The sequence below is a fragment of the Pagrus pagrus genome, assembly GCF_965226575.1.
Source record: "Pagrus pagrus genome assembly, chromosome: 8".
Lineage (NCBI taxonomy): Eukaryota > Metazoa > Chordata > Actinopteri > Spariformes > Sparidae > Pagrus > Pagrus pagrus.
Genome location: NC_140192.1, coordinates 6,204,388 through 6,215,996, shown reverse-complemented (window position 1 = coordinate 6,215,996; position 11,609 = coordinate 6,204,388). Strand labels below are relative to the sequence as shown.

Genomic DNA, 11,609 nt, shown 5'->3' with positions numbered 1-11,609 from the left:
ATGTGGTCCACTGAGAGCATGGAGCCGGAGAAAGCACACACCCAGAGCAGCTTCTTCAGCAAAGTGGATGTGCCTGACCATGCTCACTACATTGTCGCCCTGTTCATCTTCGTCATCGGGACACTGGGCATCACTGGAAACGCACTGGTTATGTTCGCCTTCTACAGGTGGGTTTGTATGAGTGTTTTCTTTCCCCCAGATTTTTACTTTGAGTCATTGTGTGTGTGTCAAGTCCTTTATTTCATCAGGCTGTCTTTTCCATCTTTATTATGGGTGTCTCTTTTAATCAAAGCCTTGAGGAGATGTTATAATGACTTAGAGGTGTTATGATCTCAGAGAGAGAGAGAGAGAGAGATAGACTGCCATGCTACAATATCTGCAGCCTAGGTGAGCTGCAGGCTTTGAGTGTTAGAAATGTATAAAGCCTGTTTTTGCTGCCTTTAATTTACTGCGGAGTGAGTCTTTTTTTATTTTATTTTTTTCTGCCATGTCTTTTACTCTCCAGAGGATTAAAGGGGGTCTCTACCAGTAGACTAATCTTTGCATCTAAGTTCCCGGCTGAAAGATGATTTGAGTTTTGTGGCAATAACGTAGATTGTAAAGTCCATCACTGGACAAATCTGTCCTGTGTCCTTGAAATGACCTGAGGTACTGTATAGATTCTGTTCCATTTTTAATATTATGGACCTTTCCCAGACTGTTTGGTGCAGAATACTTCTTTATTGCAGACGTAAGGTGATGAGTGATATAAGATCACAACTGAGGCCAGAGCATAGGTACTCTGTTGATGCTTTTGCCCAAATGAACATATTATGCGATCTTAAAAATCTGTCCTATTAGTACGCCTGGTATAAATCATTGCAGTCACCAGAATTTAAATATTCACAATGTACGTTTCTGCAAACCACAGATGCAACAGTGTGCTTACATTCTGGTTAGGTTTTGGACTCCCTAAAAACTTGTATGTCACCCTGGGGCGGTGCCTTACATCCTGCGTGTCACGGAGTGTGCATGATGCGTGTTCTCGTCGGCTCGCATTTGTTCTGTCGTCACTTGCAACGTCAAACAGAGAGGATTTTATTTTTGGTGATTTTTGCTGCTCCTGTCCCATGTGAAACCACACGTGAACGTTGACTTATTATCTTAATCCAGAACGTTATTTTTTTTCTAAAGCTTACCTACCTCACCAAGTAGTTTTATTGCCTAAACCAAATTTACAAATGTTTTTTTTTTTTATCCTATATCACCAAAAGACCTACCTTTCCAAAAGGTTTTCCAGCAGAAAACTTACAAGTCTTACAAGGCAGAAAACCACCTCCCATGCACACTAATGATTATTATTATAATTATTATTATAAAATTATTCAAAAACATCTTGCAGTCCGAGCTGAGAGTGTCACAGAGATTGCTGAAGCGTGCACTGCTGCATCCTGGAAAACCATCCGTCGAAAAACACTTGAAAAGATCATGTTTTTGCTTTTATCACCACAAATTTGGCTGGAAAATGGCCTGACGTCTGGTTAAAAATGTCCTGTGGTATCACACTTATCACATATCTTATCACATATCAACCCATATCTAATAGTAGTCTCATACCTGTCACGCCACTGCCACCCCCTCCACCTCAGGACATGAAAGTCAGCTCATATGCATGTAATGTTACGATGCTATGAAACATGTTAAAGGAATGTTGATATGATGAATATGACATGGACAAATTTGAATGTACAGTGCCTATAAAAAGTATTCAACCCCTCGGATGTTTTCTCATAAAGCTTTTAACTCCTTCAGCTTAGTCATAGGGTAACGTAGGTGTCTTGATGGCCTCCCTCAGTAGACCCCTTCTTGTACGGTCACTTAGTTTGTGGGCACGGCCTGCTTTAGGCAGATTTACACGTGCCATATTCCTTCTTTCTTGGAAAAGTTTTTGTATCCATCCCCTGACCTATACTTTTCATTAACCTTTCATGAAGTTGCTCTGAGTGTTCTTTTGTCATCATTGTGTAATTGTAGCCAGTAATACTGATTAACCAACTAGACCTTCCAGACACAGGTGTCTTTATACTACAATCAGTTGAGACACATTCACTGCACTCAGGTGATTTCCATTTCACTAATTGTGAGACTACTAGCACCAATTGGTTGAACCTCTGTTGAATTAGGTCAGTCATTTTAAAGGGCGTGAATACTTTTTCTACATTATATAATTTTAATTAATTGACATAATTTTGTAGAAATCTGTTTTCACTGTAATATTAAAGAGTTTTTTTTGTAAATGTTTTATTTTTTATATCTTTTCGTAGATTCCATTTATAAAAGCAATAGGGGATGAATACTTTTTTAGGCACCGTATTTGTGGTTTGCAGAAACATAAACTGGCCAACATTATATTCTGGCAACTGGGCTGTTTGGTTTTACTAATAAATAATACTTTTACCACTTTAGTACTCTATGGTTTGGGCTCACGACAAACAGTGTGGTAACACTTACTGTTACTCTGACGCAATAGCCAAAACAACGGCTATCTGTAGGATACAAATTGTAATTATTTATAATCAAAAACAACTGAGACAAACATTTATGACTAAAAGCTCAATAAAGGTATTGTGCATTTCACAAAAGTAGCATCCATTTAGGGTCACATGCAACGAGTAAAATCAAAATTTAATCTTTTTTAAAATGTGCCTCATTCTTCAAGGTGAGGGGCTTGACTTTCTTTGACGAGTCAAGGTGGGCATATGTACTTTATGTGTTGTGTAATTTGGACTAGCATTGACCTCTTATTGTCCTACTGAGGTTTACTGTGTCACAAAAACTGGGTCAGAGACAGAAAGTGTGTGTATGTGAGTGTTTGTGAGTGTTCTGGGGATTGTCAAGGGCTTTAATATTCCATCTGCCCATCACCGTACATAGATTAGATGGGCTCTCCATTGTGTTGTGCTGATAATTCTGTTTACTGAATCAGAAATGTACATGACGTTATGGGTTCCAAGAACATTCAGTCACACTCAAACACACACACAGACAACAACACGCACACACGCAGAGTGAGTGAAAGCGTGGGGAAGATAATTGTTTTTCAAGTGAGATGACACCTGATAATGATGATTTTCTAGGAATTAAGTGATTGATGTTGTAATCTGCACACACACGTACAGACACTCGGTCTCTCACACATACAGTATTGATACAGCAGACCAGCAGTGATATAACAAGACAAACACACAATAATGTTCAAAAACAGACACACACATATTCACCGAACACTGATTGTGTGGTCTTAAATCAGGGAGCAGACACTTTTAATTCAGGAGACACAGAAACACAGTCGAATCAATAAAGAGCCGTGGAGGCAGACAGCAGGTCAATACGCTGCTTAATCAAGCTGGTATGAACGAAGGTTCATACAGAGTTGACCAGTGCAGAAAAGAGCTCGTCTCTGATTAATGCTGACAATTTAATACAATGTGTATATTGAGACATTCAAACAAGACGCGACGTACAAGTTGAAAGGAACTCATATGATCACATTACTGATCACGATCATGTTGTGTATTTGTTGAATTATAAAACTTATAAAATCCCTTCTTGTTAGAGTGTCAGTGCTGCTTGCATCTTATTAGTCCTACATTTTACCTCATTAGGCTCATATGCAAGAAAACATGTTTGAAAGAGTTTTAACGTAGAGAGTTAACTGATGGCTTATTCGTTTTGGTAGGACTATAATCAAAATCTCTACAACAAAAGGAACTTGCTTATTAAATTGAAAGTCTTTTGTGACAGAATGTATTTATTTATCGGCTGTTCAACTGTAGTCAGACAGTAGCTCAGATCAACAATCATTACACAGTATAAAACATGCCAATCCAAATGTCACATTATCCACAGAATCATCACTTACCAGTCACTGATAAAAATTTCATTTTTAAAGGTTAACTAAAGTGTCATTTTAAGAGAGAAATGTTCACACTGACCATAACACTTCCCTCCCTTTCCTTGTGTGTCTTCGCAGTAACAAGAAGCTTCGTAACCTCCCAAACTACTTCATTGTGAACTTGGCTGTTAGTGACTTCCTCATGGCTTTCACACAGTCGCCTATCTTCTTCATCAACTGCCTCTACAAGGAATGGGTGTTTGGAGAGATGGGTAATTATCTCCTTTGCTTTCTAATACAGTACACTCAAAAACAGAGCCTACACCCTTAAATCAAAAACATCATGTTGCTGTTCAGTTACATGTTTGTATGCGTTTTCCCCCCGTAGGATGTAAGATGTACGCGTTCTGCGGCGCCTTGTTTGGCATCACCTCCATGATAAACCTCCTGGCCATCTCTATCGACCGCTATGTTGTAATCACCAAACCTCTGCAGGCCATACACAGGAGCTCCAAAAGAAGGACCACTCTGGCCATCCTCATGGTCTGGCTCTACTCTTTGGCTTGGAGTCTTGCTCCTCTAGTTGGCTGGAGTGAGTTTCCTTTCTTATTTATCGTCTTTCACATGCCACAGAAGTGCAGCTAATAAATACTGGACAGAGTCAAACACAAACATTCACATGACCTGTACTTGGCTCCCAACTATAGAAAAACTGATGCAGGGATTAATCTAACTTATCTCTATTCACCCTGTCCAAAAGTTCACCTTTGATCTTAATCTTCTGTTCCACAGATATTACATCAAAACAACCACAAAGTCTCATGTCGGACAGCATGCAGAGCCATCTACTTCCTGTGGGCTAAAAGACTGTATGTCGTTTGATCTTTTCTCCTTTTAGGCTCCTATATCCCCGAAGGCCTGATGACATCTTGTACATGGGATTATGTCACGTACACACTGGCCAATAGGAGTTACACGATGATGCTGTGCTGCTTTGTCTTCTTCATCCCACTGGGAATCATCTTTTACTGCTATCTGTTCATGTTTCTCGCTATTCGGAAGACTAGCAGGTACTTCAACTTGTCAGTGACTTTGTGCTTGTGTCGGTGGAGATACATGAAATATATATGAGTTTGGATAACACTTCAAGAATTCAAAAATGCCCTTGTCAAAGAAAAGCCAGATATAAATTGTGTATGATTTGCTTTTTCTTTTTTTTTTTGGTGTTCTCAACACCAAAACTTTCTCAACGATCTGAAAAAAGACTCTCTCTATATAGTATGTGTTTTTACCTCAAAAGATCAAACAGGTTAGCAACTTTATGTATGTTTGGATGCAGGAACAAGCTGCATCTCAGGAAAGAGACACATCTGCGTCTGTCTGCCGTAGGGCAGTGCTTTTTTAGACAAAAGTGATTGTTCTAATGACACAAACTACAGACTTCAGCGACTGTCACCACTGTCAAAATCAGTAGCTCAACGCTCCAGTATCACATGAACAACCTCAAATTAGTTTTGGAGTCTAGCTCTCTCTTTAACTGCCCCCTCCGTCCTGCTCCACCTGCAGGGAAGTGGAACGTCTGGGGACTCAGGTGAGGAAGTCCACCCTGATCCAGCAGAAGTCCATCAGGAGCGAGTGGAAGTTGGCAAAGATCGCCTTTGTTGTCATTGTGGTTTATGTCCTCTCCTGGTCACCGTACGCCTGTGTCACACTGATTTCCTGGGCCGGGTAAGACTGATTTCCTAGATAAATAGATGCTCTAATACTGATGATATATTTTTAGATAGCATTTTTTATCTTGTAGATGTTCTATCTATAATAGCATCCATGCTATGTTGGGACCCATTGTTATAGAAGTCATGGTATGGACAATGTTGTTGAGGACATTTTACATTACAACGAACACAGAGACACATCAGCTCACTTGTCAGTCTCTATAGGTGGCTTTTAGTTGCCAGCTATTCTCACTCTAGTCTAACCACATGTAGACTGTTTGTACAAAGCCTGTCATTGGGCTCCTTTTCCCCACTTCCATCTGCTATCTGTGTGTGCTGCTTTTCAAAATCTCCAAAGCACACACCAAGCTACAGCAACCTACACCCTACAAATGTCAACAACTCTTATCCTGTTAGCTTACGGCACAAACGTAAACAAGCTAACAGCTGTTGCCTTTTCTTTGGCTGCGATTTAGTCATTTTAATGCCAGGGCTCGCCTCCTCATATAGTATGCTAACCAAGTTTCCACTGATGCTATTTTGCAGGGGCACCGTCCAAGACGATAGTGATTGGTTTAAATGAAAATTGGTGCGGCCAGACCTTTCTCCAGCGCTGACACAGTGCTTTGGAGAAAGATCTGATATAACTTAAGTTTATGGATTTATCAGTTTAAGTGTGTATAGTACAGTGTAGTAAGAAGCTGAGTGTTGGTGACGTTGAAGACCACAATATACATTTGAGAAGATTACCTTGCTGAACATAATGTTTATGTAAACAGAGCTTATTTTCTGCAATAACACAAAATCTAATTCAAAAATACCATAGGCTTATTGTTGACGGCTGTGCAGGCAATGTGGATAAAAATCTCCCCAAAATGGGGCTTAATGTGTCTTATATAACGTTAGAGGCCACAGATCGCTGGATAAGTGACATACAACAGACGGTGAAGTTGCTCAGATGTCCTCTGCGTACCACAACATTTACCAAACCACATGTCTCTCCTGTGAGATACTGTAGGACGGGGTGTAGTTACGTAACTTTGAAATCACATCTTTTCCCCGCTTGTTCACAGGGGAAAAGGTAGCTTTGCACACACCCACACGATCAGATGGACTTAACCACCCATCTGTGACAGCTGGCACATTTTGGCTTATCCCTGACCCAATATGCCCCCGCGTTATGTTACAAAATATAGAGAAATATAAATGGAACTTTGAGTCGTGAAGGGGGACGAGGTGTTGTCACGCGAAAAGACGAACATGACAAAAGTTTTGATTTGCATTACTCTGTCTCATTCAGGCACGCCAACATCCTGTCGCCATACTCCAAGGCCGTCCCTGCAATCATAGCAAAAGCCTCCACCATCTACAACCCTTTCATCTACGCCATCATCCACAACAAATACAGGTAAATTATTCAAATCAGTGTCATTCCATCGTGTAGTCCTGGGAGTCATCGTTCATCACATCCGAGTTTAAATAATTAAAAAATCAGGTCTGTCCCTGTTTGTCTGTGGTTGTGTACTTCATTAGGATGACTCTGGCAGAGAACATCCCCTGCCTTCGCTTCCTGTCTCCCGCTCCTCGAAAGGAATGCATCTCCTCCTCCATTAGTGAGTCGTCTTTCAGGGACTCCATCATTAGCAGGCAGTCCACGGCATCGAGGACTCACTTTATTACAGCTTCCAGTGACATGGTAATTTTTTAAACTGTATTTTCTTACTCTGCAAGACTCTTTAAAGTCTCTTTACATAAATCTTTATAAATGATCTTTATTCAGATGTTTGTAATATTTATTTCCCATGTATTTATCTTTGATTTGTTTTTTTTCTTCAACTTTTGCATTTAGCACAGATGGTTGACTTTAAAGTGAAATGATCCAACATTATGCACTTACTGTACATTACTTACAACTGATCATTTCAAATGAAAATCCCTGTGTTCAATATATGTGCTTTGGTTCGGGCCTAGTATATTGCAAAGGGAGAATCGGCTGTCACAGCCCGGCTCAAAAGCTGCATGCCAGTGCAATTCAGAAGGCGTTATTTCCGAGTCGGTATTCCAGACTTCCAATCTAAGTGCGTCCCGGTGCATTTGCTCAGGAAAACATGCACGCCCGCATCAAACAGATGTTTGTCTGGAGAGCCTGTGAATTTGAACACAAGCAACTACAGCTGCTACATCAGATCAGGGCACTTTAAAAGAGACAGCAGCAGTCGGCTCCCTCCTCATGCTCGCAAAGACTTTTATCAAGCATGAAATCAACTGAGTGGAAGTGAAAAAAGTGGCAACTACAAAGTCTTTGTGACAGCACAAACACGACATAGAGTAAAACGTGATGTATTCTGTGTTTCACAGGCAAGGACAACACCATCAGTGAGATGTACGTTATGGTTTGTTGAGGTGGAATATGAGTACGATGTTGAAGAAGTGTTGAGCAGCTGCGGTGTGGGGAAGACTTCTTTAGGGATCAACGGCAGCTCCCGGGCTGGCAGACCCCCGATAAGAAAGAGAGAGAAAGACAGAAGAAGGGGAGGATGGGGCACAGGAAAAGAGAAAGGCAGACATGAAGCAAGGAGGGGGGTTTGTGTCGGCAGATCGCAGGAAGGGGAGTGATCGAGCTGTGGTCCTGCTCCTGAACTTCAGCTCAAACTTTTACCTCCATTTATGTTGGTAAAGTCGAAGAAAAGAGGAAGAAAAACAACATAAATCAACCAATGTAACAAAAGATAGAGCTAGCAGAAGGCTGACAGGGTGCAGAACTATTGCAGTATTTATTGGTTGAGCATACGGGGCCCAGGTGTAGCTCATAAGCTGACGACCCTCCATTCAGCACCTGCGACACAAAACGACCAGGACAGCGAGGACGGACAGGCAGGGACACAATTATAGTGCCTCTGTGCAGGGGGTCGTCACAGAAGTAACAGCCCATCTCTATGTTTCCCCTCTCTCTACCCCCTTTCCTGTCATTTGAGCTCTTGCCGTCAAAGCACAATTGTAAGACATAAAAAGAAAATGTCAACCTTCGTGATAACATCACTTAATGCATGTATGAAAATGTAAAGTGAGTTCATACTGGATTATTTCTTTGGTTGAGGTCAGTTCAGCTCACGTTAGCTCTGTTCTGCCCTGCAGGTATTCAAGGATGTGGAGATGGAGCCTCTGGGCAGGAAGTCAGCTGATTCCTTCAGGAGCATGTCGTCGTACAGTCAGTCTTACAGAGGCATGTCCCGTAAGAAACGCTTGGAGCGGAGGAATACCAAGACGCACACATCAGAGAAGGTGAAGGTGAAGGCTAGTTTTCTTTTTAATTTCTTTTCCGTGTATGCTTGGAGGTCTTTGGATCACGCTACTTTTATTTCCCTGCATGCTTTCATGCGTTTGTGAGTTTGTTCCTTTTTGTGTTTCTGTGTCTTTATTTTTTTTATTTTTCTTACTTTTTGCGTTGCCAGCATCCATCTACCATGAATGAATCACCGTGCGCCTGTGAGAATGAACTGGTCTCCAGCTCTCTCACCATCGCCACTCTCCCCTTGCTAGTTCTTACCAGGAAGCGCAGCCAGAGTCTGACCAATGAGATGTCAGGCGCACGGGAGAAGAAAGGTGGGCTCAGTAACAAGCTGAGCGGCCACAGGAGCGACTCTTTCGATTCCCTGAACTTTGGAAAAATCCCATCCGCCGATCCCAGGTCGCCTCAGGGTGTGCCGCGCATAATCGTCATCAGTCCCACGTCTGAAAGCAGCCTCATCAGCCATGACAGCGTCTGCTTGGAGGACAGCGTCGAGTCGATGGAGAACAATGTTTTTGTCAGCCTGAACTTCTCATCAGAAGTCTTTGAGGCAGTGGAGCTGCTCTCTTGACCAGCTGGACATGCTGGACAATAAACACCACCTGTACCGTACTCACTGAATATTATTTATTGTACTGTCGGACCACAGAGCACAACGCACTCTTCTCCACAGGCCCAGACTGGTTTTGGATACAGAACTTTATTTAAAAGTCATGCCACTCTGTTGCTTAGAAAACTGGAGTGCAGAAGAAAAGTTGGTGTGGCAAATGAAACAACATGACCTGGTTTTGGTATGCAGTTTGCAGTGTGTTTGTCAGACTTTGGCGGGGACAAAGATGGCCTGAGGGGGAGCATGAGCTGCAGCATATTTTTTATTAGATCCCTAACAAAAAGAAATGTCAAGTGCAACAACATATTTTCATGAGCGGTGGGCCCAACCTTGACAGACTGTATTCTTAGTTTAGCTATTCACGCTAAAGTCCATGAAACTGTGACGTAAAGGTGCGAGCCAAACTGTTTTAGCTCATTTACACCTGGATGGATTCTCTGCTGGAGACCGAAGAGAGGACTGAAATTAGATCAGATAAGTTGGGGGTAATGCTCTTCTGCTTTCTCTTTAAGAGTTGACATGTGTAAAAAAAATGACAACAAAATGACAACAAGTAAAGAATAATGGTGAAGGAAAAGTTCACCCCAAAATTAAAAATACAGTTATTATCTACTCACCCTCATGCTGATGGAAAGTGGGGTGAAATTTCATACTCCATAGATGGGGACTTGTTTTAAAACGTAAATAAAACAACCCAAAGGAACAGGAAATGGTGACATACAGCTTGTACGACGCCCAGAGATCCTAAATTGATTTTAAAAGACATTATTTATGCTCTTTTCTGAGCCGAAATCTTAACTGTACTGTAGCTGCTAAGCTTAACGTGTTAGCGCACACCTTGTGCTGTGCAGCTCAACCACATGTCGAGGGTGCAAGTAAGGTCTTTTCAAATCAATGTGGGATCTCACAGCTTCTGGAGACATATTAATTAAATCTACTTCAGTTGTTTAGAAGAATGCTGCAACGCTGTTTTGCGAACTACAAAATGTGAGTAGATAATGACTGAATTTTCATTTTGGGTGAACCGTTCCCTGCAAAATGGTAAAAAGAAGCAAGATTTGAAGACTTGATCTCACAAAAAGACTGCTCTAACAACTCTTCGGGTCAAAAGCAAAGCAATAACTTTAGGTTGAGAGGATGTGAAAGTATATTCTGTATATTATCTTCTTGTCTTGTGGTAGTAGTTCCTTTAGGCAGTGTGGACCTCCCCAGACAGTACTATAATGAAAAAGGGAGACATGGTCAAGTGTGTCTCAATGAACACAATGAACTTTTTACATTTCCTCTGTGGTAACTTTTATTACGTCTTGCTCAGTATGTTGACACTGTGCTTTGTCCCCTTCAGCTATTCCTGTTCACATAAAAAAAAAAGACTTATTGTTCTATTTTTGTTGCTTGTGAATACTACGGTGTTGTTGCCAGTGATCTGAGTGAGCGTGTGCACATAGACCAAAGACGTTTACTAAAGACTGTGAGGTGTGTTTTTTTTTTTTTTTTTTGTTTAGATGGTGAATTTATTGCACTTTTCAAAAAAATCTGACATATAACAGAATCCCTCCAGTCAATGAATGGACACTCTTCTTGTTGCTAAACGGCGAATTGTTCCTGTAAGAGTAATTTGCAGTGCACAGTGGTCAGTACAAAGGTAGCTCTTTTGCAAAAGGGCCCATGTGGCATCCTGACTTTATCCAAATTTGGTGTAATGTCTGTATCATTTGTGTTTTAACATTTGATACTTGTGCATCTATTGTTTTTTTTTTTTTTAACTACAAACAATATGGAGTAATAATGGTGAGGAACTGTTAGTGTGGCACTATTTCATGTTGGTTCATGTGCTGATTAAACATTGTGAATTCACCCTTGGGCACATTTTCATCAATCAAAGACAAGAACACATGATTACACTGATTTTTACTGACTGCAAAGATTATGTTAGATGACATTTTAGCCCTTTTCGATGCCAACATTTGTTGCATTCTTCTTCTCTGCTTTTCTGCTCCTGCTGACCTTTTCAAATCAGTTTGGGACCTTGGGGCATCCGGTGACTTGGGATAACACTTGACAAGCTGGATGGAGCCATTTAAAGTTTTTACTTTTTACATTTTAAAACAAGTCCTTATC

At 41.1% G+C, this 11,609-nt stretch overlaps 1 protein-coding gene across 1 annotated transcript; it reads left to right on the top strand.

Annotated features, from left to right (window-relative positions):
* LOC311261008 (melanopsin-A-like) lies at window positions 1–11,345 on the top strand (the record flags this gene model as incomplete). Its single annotated transcript, XM_084359348.1, has 9 exons — window positions 1–167; window positions 4,013–4,146; window positions 4,263–4,466; window positions 4,773–4,944; window positions 5,441–5,602; window positions 6,890–6,997; window positions 7,123–7,285; window positions 8,725–8,877; window positions 9,042–11,345. The coding sequence occupies 9 exons, from the start codon at window positions 1–3 to the stop codon at window positions 9,447–9,449; spliced, it is 1,671 nt and encodes a 556-aa protein (XP_084215474.1). The 3' UTR covers window positions 9,450–11,345.
* Window positions 11,346–11,609: the final 264 nt, after the last annotated feature.